Source organism: Gadus macrocephalus, chromosome 19, assembly GCF_031168955.1.
Source record: "Gadus macrocephalus chromosome 19, ASM3116895v1".
NCBI classification, from domain to species: Eukaryota; Metazoa; Chordata; class Actinopteri; order Gadiformes; family Gadidae; genus Gadus; species Gadus macrocephalus.
The window spans coordinates 16,794,796-16,808,317 of NC_082400.1; the positions used below are offsets into that span (position 1 = coordinate 16,794,796).

Here is a 13,522-nt window from a genome sequence, read left to right on the forward strand (position 1 = left end):
AAAAAATAGGTCACATATATTATACACAAGCAAGGACTAGAAGGGATTCAATGAATCTAAGAAGAGCGGCCATGAAAAATTAAAAAGAGGGAATAAAATGAACGACAATCAGAGACTAGTAGGAAGAGGGGCAACAGACGAGTTAACATGTTAAGGTTAACAGATCATAGGAGAGAGAGTGAGAGAGAGAGAGAGAGAGAGAGAGAGAGAGAGAGAGAGAGAGAGAGAGAGAGAGAGAGAGAGAGAGAGAGAGAGAGACATTGAGTATATATTGAGAGCCAGGCCAGGTCCTCTCACCTTTGGGGTGCTCCTGAATGTCCAGGTGCTGAGAGCTGTCTGTGTCCGCAAGCATGTTCAGATCGCTGGGCGAGAGACATAGGGAAGGGGGAGAGAGAGAGACAGAGAGAGAGAGAGAGAGAGAGAGAGAGAGAGACAGAGAGAGAGAGAGAGAGAGAGAGATAGAGAGAGAGAGAGAGAGAGAGAGAGAGAGAGAGAGAGTTATTCAAAGGATTTAAGGATTGTGACAAAGTTGAGTACATAACCATAACATAAACGCCATCATGTTCTGGAGTATCAGGAGTATTGGTATGTTGAAGTTTTACAGCCTCGCTATGCTATCAGTGAACTGCATTGAGAAGCTACCGCACAACTTGCTTTTGAGGTCTATCTTCATGAATATGTGTGTGTGTGTGTGTGTGTGTGTGTGTGTGTGTGTGTGTGTGTGTGTGTGTGTGTGTGTGTGTGTGTGTGTGTGTGTGTGTGTGTGTGTGTGTGTGCTCGCGCATGTGTGTGTGAACAAGGATAGACACATAGAGGGTGAGGTTTTGGTGGGGACGCGGGGGGAGAGAGATGGACCTACAGACGGACACAAAGGGTGAGGTTTGGGGGAGAGAGGGAGGGAGGGAGGTGGACCTACAGACGGACACAGAGGGTGAGGTTTGGGGGAGAGAGGGAGGGAGGGAGGGAGGGAGGTGGACCTACAGACAGACACAGAGGGTGAGGTTTGGGGGAGGGAGGGAGGGAGGGAGGTGGACCTACAGACGGACACAGAGGGTGAGGTTTGGGGGAGAGAGGGAGGGAGGGAGGTGGACCTACAGACGGACACACAGCTCTGCGTCGCTGCACTGCGGCCCCACCAGGCCCTGGACCTCCTCGTAGGTCTTCCCCGTCAGAGGAACGCCGTTCCACTCCAGGACCTGCATTCCTGTAACACACACCCGGGTGAGAGGCCTGACAGGTGCACACCTCCAGGGAGGGCGTTGCAACACGCTGAGGTCAGTGTCCGATGGCCGCGGGAAACCCTTTGTTGGATGCACGGCGTCTTAGTACTTGGAGCTAATGTTCATTTACCTTCCTGTCCCCAGATGGGGTTTTCAAACTACAAAAATAAAAATATCAATAGATGTAAATTGGTGTACAAGAGGATGGCATCGCATTACAATATTAAGTGGAGTAACAAGGATAGAGTGAATCTTTTCCTTTCCAATTTCATACAAATCTAAAAAAAACTATTTTCTGAGAAAAACACACAGCACACTCCTATTAAGGGATGATTCCATGAAGTTCTGAAAGGATAAAAGAGTTTTTAAAAGAGACTTGTTAAGCGCTTTGAACTTGTCTCTCAAAGGTTTCTTCAGCATATTCACTTTGAAGAGTTTTTGCCTCAAAATGAAGAAGAAAGTATTAAAGTGTAAAATCCCTGCCAAGTTCAGAACGAGCTTTGTTTCAAACAGGGCACCCTTAGTTATAAGTAAAAGAAGCCAAATATTGACAAAATATTTTCTTTCTCATTTGCATTCAAAGTTCAACATTGGCGGGTGTCTTCTAGCGAAGGTTGAGTTTGAGACGAGTTGCTCATAGGGTCAGAGTCAGCACAACACAGCAAACCCACACAGCCACAGCACACGGTGTTCACACGTCCACTTACACAGGTTGAAACAGCTTCCCAAGAAGGTCCTGGGCTTACGCACCAGCTGCCGAGCTGTGTATGGGACAGCATCATGGCTGAGTGCTACATGCTGCTGGTTTCAACGGTACACTGCAGTAGAAGGTGTAACTCAACCGTCTACAATGTTTTAATTGACTGTTGCATTAATATTGAATTTCTCTCTTTTTGGCTTTTTGAGTGCATATTTTATGTGTACATATTAACCTAAGCAATTGTAGGTGCTTGTCACTTCTATGACTATCTTTACGATATTCAGTGACATATTGTTGTGCCTCCTACTTCTGACAAATGTATTTATCGTTAGTCACTTTGGATAAAAGCGTTAATAATAGTTATATGCCCCAAATGTAAATGTCAATATAAATGTATTTTTCCATATATATTTTTAAAACGATTTATTCTATTTAAAAACGTAAGAGAAAATAAATGAATTTAGTCCCTTTTGAGTCAGTTTGCTCTCCAGTCCTTTTTGTTACGCTAATCACTCGTCTGGGAATAATTAATGACCTCCAACTTGACAATCTCGGGGTCCACTCGGTCTCTGTTCCTAGTGTTCACAGCGTCCTGTTCCTCACAGAGCTCCTCACAATGGACCTGTCTGTGGAGGTGTGAAAACCCTGAGTCATCCTCTCCACCGCGATATCCAACTGGCCCCCAGAAACAAACTAATAGCATTATTATCCTGCTATTATTAGACGGTGACGTGTCTATGGGCTAAAACTGGACTAAACGGGATTACGGATCAGGAAAGAAATGATATAAAATACACAGAATCATCTTTACACAGTAGGATGGCTCTGTTGAATTGGGCAAAGTCGCAAAGCAATGAAAAGATCTGAATAAATACAAAGAATGAGGTAAAATGATGCAATAAGTGATTGGGTACGTTTAGTTGGAAAACAAGACACTTAGGACAGCTGGGCGGGGTTTGATGAAGGGGTTTGATGAAGAAGGACCAGAGATAAAATCACAGAATGGATGAGTATTGTGGATCGCCAGAGGGAGTGATGAAGGGAGCGCAAAATAAATAGAAAAAGGAGAAGGGAAGAATCGCCCACACCCGACACACACACTCACCAACACAGACACACACACACACACCAACACACACACACACACACACACACACACACACACACACACACACACACACACACACACACACACACACACACACACACACACACACACACACACACACACACACACTCACCAACACACACACACACACACACACACACACACACACACACACACACACACACATACAAACGTCGCTAAATCCATCCATCCCCCGTAGTGTGGGGACAGATGGATTGCCCCCTACGCAGCTTTTGATTGGTCGGCAGCTTCCGCCTTCCTGCGTGTGCTCCACCACACAGCTCCAGGCCCCAGCAGGGCCGGCCGTACGGAGAGGCCGGAGAGAGACCCGCCCCAACGCGGCCAACACACGACGGGCTTCGGCCCGGCCGGCGGGACCAATGTGTTCCCATGGAGACCAGCGTTGGAGCCGGACCTAGCCTTGATGCTACGCTCAAAGCTGCTTTCAAAGTTTTTCCCAAACATGTGAATCCCCTTGAAGCACGGCCAATCGGATCCCAGCTGTGTTTGAACGTTGTTAAACGTCCGTAAGTGTTTAATGTGTTGAAGCAACGACGTTCATGGAGGATTCATTTCAGTTGCCGTCGCCATTTCAGTTGATTCGTTCACTTTGTGTCTGTCCAGTGCTACATTTTAAACACGTCTCATCCACATGATGAACTGTCGTCTGAACTAGCGTCTGCTGAAACACGCGTTGACCGCTGAGGACGCCCGTTAAACATCCAACGTGGTCGTGTCCACTCAGATGACATCATATGAGAGATAGATCCAAGCCTACCACCCGGCCCAGTGGACTATACCAACTGCTAGGGTGGGGGTGCAGTCGTGGCCCTTTACCTAGTATCAACCCGAGGGAGACAATCCAAACCTCTTTAATATTCTGTACGTACGCTTGTGGCAGAGTGTATGTCCTTCTCTCATTTACAGCCAATTGTATTAATTTATAGCCTGCAACACTTTTGTGTCGATCAATGCCACTTTTATTGTGTTGCTGTCAATAAAGGGTGCAGTTGTTATTTTCCTGGGCCATCGTCGGTGTGGGCGGTGGGAACAGGTTAGTTGTGTGGGAAGGTGCACGCTAAATGGCACTAAAAGTAAATAACTTTGTGGATCTTAGACCTATTTCAGTGGCATACTTAGGGTTCCAGGAGGTGCACTATGCTACAGAACCCTCCTGGGTTCACTCATCAGAGCCATGCGCTTCGGAAGGAGCACAAGCGTATTTCATTTGACCTTATTTTTATCGTATTAAACCCCCGGAGGTTACTGTCAACGGCTCCTTTTCTCTCCTCACCTGATTGGTTATCGCCAGAAGGCACTGAGCGTACATGCAAATGAGCCTCTGTCAAACTCACAGCCGTCTGTGACTGTCAATCAAAGGTGGTTTCAAATGCAAGGAAACGCGTTCAATATGAGTTGTTTGGAAAAAGAGAAGCGCAAAGATTGTACACCACCGTCTACACGACAAAGTATAATATGTAATATGTTATGGATGTGTAAACATTTTCTTCTGCATACATATTTCTTCAACTATTCTATGTATTTTATGCATCATTTGTCTTCAATTTCTATCCGTTTTTTATTCTACTACTCTCCAGTACTTGGCACCTTAATTTAGTGTCTTGGATCAATAAAGTACAATAAAGTTCACCGGATTGAGCAAATACAAATCAGGGAAGGCAATGGCCTTATTATATCACATCGGTAACCCAAGCCCCCTGGTGTGTGAGGCGCCTCACCTTCTAGAATCTTCCCGGTCTGCTCGGCCGGGCCGCCGGGCAGGACCTTGGCCACGTACGCCCCGATGTCTCCGTGGCCCCCCGGGACCTCCTTCCCCCCCACCAGGCGGAGCCCCAGTCCGTTACCTGCTCCCGGGGACAGAGAGAGGTACTGAGAGACCGGGTGGTGGGTAGATTGATCATAGTGACAGTGATAGTCTCTCTCTCTCTCTCTCTCTCTCTCTCTCTCTCTCTCTCTCTCTCTCTCACTCTCTCCGTCTCTCTCTCTCTCTCTCTCTCTCTCTCTCTCTCTCTCTCTCTCTCTCTCTCTTTTCCCTCCTCTCTCTCTCTCTCTCTCACTCTCTCCGTCTCTCTCTCTCTCTCTCTCTCTCTCTCTCATTACCCTCTACCCCCTCTCTCTCTCTACCCCCCCCCTCTCTCTCTCTCTCTCTCTCTCGACCCCTTCTCTCATTTCCCTCTACCCCCCCCCCTCTCTCTCTCTCTCTCTCCCCCTCTCTCTCTCTCTCTCTCTCTCTCTCTCTCTCTCTCTCTCTCTCTCTCTCTCTCTCTCTCTCTCTCTCTCTCTCTCTCTCTCTCTCTCTCTCTCTCTCTCTCTCACACACACATACAAACACTGCCTTCGATGACACAGAACGGATGACACAGTGAATACACACAGAGGCTGAGACTGCATCTAAAACACCCAGGCCTTATCTACCCCCTCTCAGTAATCCGGTTAGCAGAACCCCCCACCCCCCCTGCCCCCCCCCCCCCCCCCCCCGGCTGGGCTGAGGCAGAACAGACCCAACACATGCTGCGAAAATAAAGGACTGTGCTCATTTTATTAAAGGATCAAATGAGTCATTTTCAGCACCCCGGCCCTCAAAAACAAAACACTTCTCATTGTTGTGGGCTGTGCGCTAATTGCGTCTGTGAAGAAGACGCCATTTTAAGCATGGCAGGAACTGATGTGTGTTAGTGTGAGATGAGCCAAGTGAGCAACAGAGCCAGGAGATGTAATGCCTGCCAGCTTTAACAGCCCAAAGGTAAACTGGAGGATACGGTGGTGCATTCAGGCAAAAGCATTTATCCTCATCAATGACCCTTTAACTGCCGTATAGTGTCGGGCTACACACACCCGGTGTATTGATTACAAAAGGATTCAGTCATGATCGGAGGAACCCAGCGTGTGTTCACCTGACGTCATGCGGTCCTTGGGGTCCCGTTGCAGTTTGACGTGGAGGTGGGGGAAGGGGTAGTACGGCCCTTTACCCTGGGGGACACACAAGCACATTCAGCACAACTCCCTACACAGGGTTAGACGCTTATAGGGGTGTGCGTGTGTGTGTATGTGTGTGTGTGTGTGTGTGTGTGTGTGTGTGTGTGTGTGTGTGTGCGCACACACAGACTCCATACGGATATGTCGGATTATAATATTTGTGAAGGTATTTACCATTAAGCATCGTGATGTTATGACGTACAGCTAGGGGTTAGGCATCTAGCTCCAAGATGCTTCGAGATTGACTAAACAAATGTATGGGGTTCCAACCAAATTTTCCGGCTTGTCCTCACCCCTGACCACTTATAAATAATACATTTGATTTATAAAGCACCTTTCAATGATCCCAAGGCGATTCATAGTGAGCAAGAAACCAAAACAAGAACAGGAAACAAAACTGAAAGACAAAAAATGTGTTTCCTGTAGGGCTCCAGTTGCTCACGTAAACAGCTTGGCTGTGTGTGTGTGTGTGTGTGTGTGTGTGTGTGTGTGTGTGTGTGTGTGTGTGTCGGTCCAGCCTCACCTGTCTCCTCTCTTGGCTGTTCTCTAAGCAGCCGTCTCTGGGTTTGTCGTACCAGTCAGCCCCCTCCCGTCTCAGGTGGTAGGCTTCAGGAGAAGACAAGCGCAAAGAGAGATCCCTTTAAAACTCCATCTCAAACCCGGGTCGGTCTCCCTATACCGGCAGTAAGTGCTGTTTTATTTGGCGAGCCCTTTCAGGGAGAATGGTTTCTGGTAATGGCCGTCTTGGGAATATGTTTGGGATTCATCAAAGTCAGGACTTTGGGGGCTGTGTCCCAGCAGAAAATGAAAATATATTTAGCTTAATATCTACGCTTTCATCAAGTATCCACTAGACTAGAGCCACAGAATGACGTTGTGGGTTATTCATCAGAGGTAAAAACACACGTCTGAATGCTGGGTATGAAGCATAAAGGTTAAATGTATTATTACGGTAGTTTCAGTTTATATATACACCGTGCATGTCACCCAAACGGTGTGTATGTGCACTTTAATTTCATAATTTCTGGTTTTTGACATGAATGTTAGAACTTAAATGGGATATATATTTAAATGTAGATGTATCTGTCAACCGGTTCCAACCCTGAACATAAAGCCCTCATTTTAAGGAGTTAAGTTAATAACCTGGGAATCCTCTGAGAGATTATAAAATGAAAGTAATACTGTACCGTTGGCTGAATCGTCTCTGTTTAAAGCCATCATCGAGGCACTCAGAGCTGGAAGCAAGGCACATTGGTTGATGTAACAAAATTACTTGCCATTATTGTGACAAAACTTTAATAAAATAAGACATTATAATACAGTTTAGAAGTTTTGTTTTACTGATTTTACTTATATTAACTTTCTTCATGTGTTGAGTCTTCTTTCCTATTCAACTTTCCTATTTCTGGGTCTCTGTAGATAACTCAAATTGTAGGCTAATGTTATACATGAATACATGAAGGTGTCTACATGTCTATAAATCGGAATGAGAGACACTCACTGCAGTATTCCTAAAATAAAGGTACATAAAACATATACAAATATATCCCCATGCAATTAGCCACAAAAAAGGCATGCAAGTTCAACATTCATTTTGTATTTATTCAGATTGATCTTGGGGCATGCAATTAGAAATGTGGAACACAAGACATGCAAGACATTACAATCGGGTTTGTTATCGCCACCTTAAGTTATATAACACAAACAGAGCCCCTTACAGCCTAGGAAAATATAGACATGAGTCTAAAGTGCTATCAATAATCAAGTCAAGTGCTATTTACATACTTACGAATATAGAGATATACTACGAATATAGAGATATCATCTAAATGTATAGTATAAATTGCATAAATTTTTCATATTCAACCATCAAGTTCTGATTTCAAGGAACGGTGCCAATGAATGTGTATGTTTGGGGAGGCACTTGTTTTAATGTTAAAAACATTTCAATTGATTAACGATGAGATGAGTTTAAGCGGCGTGTGATTCAGTTTACTCTTAACGTTCTGTATACACTTTACAAGCATGAAATCTAAATGCATAAGTTAAGCTTTCATTTCAAATGATTCTACAGATGATAGCACGCGCACGATACAAGAAGGTGATGCGCCTCACACAACAATTTATTTGTTGTTTGGATCATCAACAAGACGCAAGAATGCTTTTTTGAACAACCGCACAACACATATAAAAGCCCAACACATGCATGCACACATTCAAGCAAACCATCAAGAACGGGAGCGAACACAAAGTAAGAACAGCAAGCAATTAATCGAGATCTATTCAAAACATAATGACGACAGATAAGACAAAAACGTGGACAGAACAGCTTACAGTTAATGAAACGACACAAACATTGGAAAAACAGCATACGCATGCAGACAGTAGCGCCACAAAGATCCACAACGACACACCGGTAGTAGCACAGAGTACCGACTGCATGCAATACAAGCCACTCCCCCAAAGTCCCAACGACAGACGTTCCCCCCGGGTGCGGTCCCCATCGGGGCGTTTGTTACCTTCGTTGTCCGACATGTTGCTCTGGTCGTCCAGCAGGGCGTAGTTCCTCCCCCTGGTCGGCTCCTCTCTGATGTGCTGCTGCCCGGATTCCTGCAGGGACAGGCAGGAGCCGAACTGGTCCCTGGAGTCGGCCGCGATGGGCGGCAGCGGTCCGGCCGACGCCCTCGCCATGCCCATCGGCTCGCCCACGGGACTCAGCGGACTCTCCTCCTCGGAGTTCTGCGCCACGATCGGAATCCGGCCTCTCCCGCTCTGCACGATGGGAAGGCTGGTGGGCTTGGTGCGACCGGAGGGCGTCTGGTAGAGGGACATGTCCCCGGAGGCCTCCCCGTCACCCTTCAGCCTCAGGGACGAGTTGGACGGGTCCCTCTTGAGGGACAGATCCAGGCCGTAGCACGACGTCGGCCTGGAAGCCGGTCTAGAGCGGCTGCCGCTGGGGTAGGCGGAGTCCAGGCCCAGGCTCTGGCCCATGTTGAGGGAACCGGCCAGGTTGGCGCCCAGCGTGGAGCCGAGGTACTTCTGCTGCTCGGCGATGTTCTTACGCAGGCCGAACGTGATCTCGTCCTGCAGCAGCCGGCTGGACCTCGCCGACGCGCTGGTCGACCCGAGGTAATTGTAGTCCGTGTCCAGACCTCGGCCGTCGGTGATGGAGGAATACTTGGCGGAGCTCTTGGGTTCCACCAGCGTCGGCTTCTGTTTCTGGTACAGCATGGACGCCGGGAGCTGCTTCGCTGCCTGCTTCTCCAGAGTGAGCCGGCTGATGCTGTACTTGTCCGTCTTCGGGTACTGTCTCTGGGAGTAGCCGGAGAGGCTGGAGTTCGGCGAGTAGTAGTGATGGGAGAGCCCCGTCAGCTGTTCCAGGCTCTCTGTCCCGCCCGCGCTCCGACGGAACTCCTGCTTCAGCTGCTGCTTGAGGAGCTTCAGCTCGTAGGGCTCCTCCATGGGGTCGTCCTCGTCGGGGGTCTTCCCGTAGGTGTGGAGCCTCGAGGTGGACCCCAGGTAGTCGGCCGAGCACAGGTCCGCGGCGCTCCTCCGCAGGAGCTTCTCCGCCTTGGCCAGCTCCCGTTCGGCCAGGCTGTAGGAGGACGACAGGCCTGCGGTGCCCTTGGCCAGTTCGGCGGCGTCCTCCAGCAGCATGTAGCTGCGGGGCGTGTGGTGGTCCACGTCGGTGTAATAGGAGTCGGAGATGGCTGACATGGGGCTCCCGGCCATGCTGCCGCTCTCGAGGGCCCGGAGGTCCAGGTGGTTCCCGTACTTGTCGTACTTTACTCCGAGGAAGGCGGAGGAGGTGGGGTCAGGCTGGCGGCTGACCACGCTGTATTTGGTCGCGTCCAGCTCCGAGAGGAGGGCCGCTTGCCTTGCCGCCTTCTGCTGGATGAGGAGCATCTGGTGGTAGCTCTGCTGCTGGGCGCTGGTGAGGGAGGGCACGGAGGAGTAGATGGACTGGGACTGGTAGGCCTGGGGGGCCTGGTAGAGGGACTGGTAATGGGTCTGAGGGTATTGGTACTGGGAGTATTTTGAGTATTCGTGTTTGGTCTGCGGAGGAACAAACTCCTCCAGCTCCGACTGCGGCGCCGTCCGCGGACGCTCCAGGCCGTGGACCACGAGGTCCTCGTCCTCGCCGTCCCCACAGCCGCCTCGCGTGTCGCGGATGTTGCTGACCTCGCTGTCCGACATGTAGTCCCGGTCCTCGGCCACGCTCTGCAGGTAGGCGCGCTCCCGCTTCTCCCGCTCGATCAGCAGGACGTCCTTCCTGCGGTTGATCCCCATCTCCAGGTACCGGAGCTTGGCGTCGATCTCCTTCTCCTCCTCGTCCAGCTCCGCCTGCTTCTTGCGCAGCTTGGACGACTCCCGCTCCACCAGGTCCAGCTCCCGGTCGATGTCCTGCAGGATTTTGGCGCGGGCCAGGTTGGAGTTGCGGCACATCCGGCGGCGGGCGGAGCCGGTGGTGTACGCCGTCTGGCCGCTGGCGGCGGACTCGTCCTCTGAGGGCGGGTTCGGTAGCGTGCGCTTCACCTTCTTCTGAGTGCCGGTGGGCGTGACCCCCGAGCCCTTACCCTTCGGTGAGGAAGAAGGATGGAGAAATAATTATGAATAAGAAGGCAATTTCGCAGTGGTCTTTGCAGTAGCAATGAGTATTTTGGATATCTACTATTTTGCTACTTAGGAGGTCCCTTATTACAAATCTAAAGCAACTCATGCTTAAGTTTGTTAATGGGCATTAAGGTGTTGAAAGAAGTAAGGCATCGTCTCCAATTGACAGGTAGGCTGGGATCATTCTCGGAACCAGAATAATCCTGCTGAGAACACCCTAGTAACCACTCCTGAGTCCGCCCCTCAGTCATCCTGTACTGTGTGTTGCTTTAACCAGCTATGATTTAAATTGCATGGTATTATATGATCATCTAATAAACGTAATAATATAAATGTTATATTGAAATATATAACATGAATCACTTTGAATCTATCAATGCCTTGTATTACAATAAGCCAAACATGCTCTGACTTCAAAAGGTAGTTGTTGACCACCCATAAGCTGCTTAGTAAATGTTACACACTGTACACACTTGTTACTGGACTACAATATTAAAAATGTATTTCGAAAAGTAATGTATAACATTAAAGCCCACTGATCTGTCCGTTCAACATTTTCTTGCAAACTCTTTTTCATTGGCCAGTCCATATTTTGTATGGGGGTTACCAACGTTGAATGAGCCAGGCATAAACATCTTTAAAAAAGGCTAGGAAGATCTAGTTGGGTCCTCAGAATGTGTATCTGGGAAAATATTTAGTTTAAATACTGGATAGATAAAATGTATATAACAATATGTGTAACAAGTAATACTTTTCATTGCAGTATGAAATGTGAGGGAATACATGTGTAGCATTACAGAGCACAAGAGAAATATTCCAACAACCAATATTCAGTATGGCAGAGAAATATGTAATGAAAATTGAAATGTTCCTTTGCAGCTAAAGGCCAATATAAATGATTTGGTTAGCTTTTGAAGGGGCAAGGCTATGAGTGGATCATCATATTAATTTAGATGAAAAAAAGCCCACGGCATTCATACCAGACCAGAGAAAAACACCACTGCTCTAGGAAGTAATTTGTGTTATATTTTTCATTATAATTCGTTTTGTCCCTCATGCCAAAGCTCAAACATGAATACATAACGTAATGTATCCTTTAGCCAGCGCGTACGACAATTTCCTAACAAAAAGATTATTTGTACAATGTGATCTGAGGGTTACAATACTCACTGTGAAGCCGTCCCCATGCTGTGTGCCAGACGAGACTCTTTCCTCCCCCGTCGGGCTCATGGGCTTGGGGTCAGACAGAGACCTCTGCATGGCCTTGGGTCCCCTTGGGCTTGCTGCTGGGGAGACATAAGATGGATCCCCTCGCAGCTTCTGAGGGCTTGTATCGCCCAGTGTGTTTTCATAGGACACAAACTCCAGGGATTTGCTGGGGGATACACAGGGAGATATCGGGGAGTAGAGGACTTTGGGGGATTTGGGGGCCTGAAGAGCAGAAGGGTCGGCTTTGAGGTTGGCCGACTGGCCGATCTCTAAGGGAGTGGGGCGCCTCTTCGGGGAGGTCCTCTCGGAGTCTGAGAGCTCCATCCTGGTGTCCATTCGTATGTTCCCCTCCGCGTCGGTCTGTATACTGATCTCTGTGTGGGCCTGCAGAGTCATCTCCGACTGCCCGCCCCTATCTCCCCGTGAGGTGCGAGGTCTGCTTCGTCTGGCCCTGTTCTGCTCCTCCCATTCGTCTTGATCTTCATCGTCCGTCTGCACGCAACTATCCACGCCCTTTTTGACGCTCTTCTTCTTCCTGCCAGCTGTGTACGCTTTGCTCACTGCATCGTCCTCTTCATCCGTCTGGCATCCACTATCTGTGATCTTGCGGGCCAGTATGGTGCCATCGGGCCCGATCACGATGGCCTCCTGTGGACCATGTCCCGGGACCTCTCCCCCAGGGTACATCTGCCGGATCTTTTGTTCCTCCAGCTGCATGCGGAGCTGCCCTTGGAGCCTCTGGATCTGCTCCAACTGTTGCTGCTGCTGGGCGTAGGTCTCCTTCTGCAGCATGAGGTGCGCCTGCCTCTCCTCCTCTTGCTGGGCCAGGATGTGCTGCTTCATGGACTGCAGCTCCTCCAGCTCCTTCTGAACCAGCATCTGCTCCTGCTCGCGGAACCGCTGGATCTCCTGTCGCTCCCACTCCAGGTCCTCCGCCAGGCGCTGCTGCTTGAGCTTCTCCATCTCCAGGCGCTCGCGCTCCGCCTGGTACTGGCCGTCGCCGGGCACCATGGGGGAGGACAGGGCCTCCAGGGAGGCAGCGATGGCTTCCAGGGACGCGTCGGTGTAGCTGTCCAGGGACAGGGACGTCAACGCCCTGGAGACCACATCAGCAGCACTGAGGCTGCCGTCCTTTGAGAGCTCCAGGTTGAGGGGCACATCCTCCATATCGCCGGCCGACAGGCTGGAGATGAAGCTCTGGGACCGTTTGAGTGGCAGAGTTTCGAGGTTGGAGAGGGACGGCATGGTGTCACTGGTGTGCATGGTGTTGTTGTATGTAGTGCTGAAGATTGAGCCGGGTTGGGTGGTGATGGCGTATGTAGAGGGGATCGGTGCCGAGACTGAAGAATAGACCACCCCATTGGATGACCTCAGAACAGTGTTGGTTCCAAAGATGGTGCCAGCGGCACCGGTGACCAGGGCCTGGGAGTAGGGTGGGATTGTCATGCCTGCATAGGCCCCTTTCCTGGAGTAGTCCACTGCTTCACCTGTCAAAAGTCAAAAACATAAATTGTGGACGAAACGATTCAGACAGTCTTAAGGTTGGAGGAGGTGATTGCATGCCGATGGATACCGAAATCAAAAATGGAAAAAAGAAAAAAAAAAACACAGCATGACATGCCCAAACAATATGCAAAAAGCTTGCAGAGACAT

General features: G+C 49.2%; 1 protein-coding gene across 1 annotated transcript in view; it reads right to left on the minus strand.

The window, feature by feature from the left end:
- Nucleotides 1-142: 142 nt before the first annotated feature.
- pcloa (piccolo presynaptic cytomatrix protein a) overlaps nt 143-13,522 on the minus strand; it is a 38,227-nt gene continuing 24,847 nt past the window's right edge. The window contains exons 6-13 of the mRNA XM_060039120.1: nt 11,831-13,356; nt 8,566-10,624; nt 7,234-7,281; nt 6,570-6,652; nt 5,965-6,040; nt 4,789-4,917; nt 1,096-1,204; nt 143-362 (exon numbers count right to left, since the gene is read on the minus strand). Of these exons, the coding sequence (XP_059895103.1) occupies nt 143-362; nt 1,096-1,204; nt 4,789-4,917; nt 5,965-6,040; nt 6,570-6,652; nt 7,234-7,281; nt 8,566-10,624; nt 11,831-13,356 (4,250 nt within the window). The remainder of the gene's footprint in view (nt 363-1,095; nt 1,205-4,788; nt 4,918-5,964; nt 6,041-6,569; nt 6,653-7,233; nt 7,282-8,565; nt 10,625-11,830; nt 13,357-13,522) is intronic.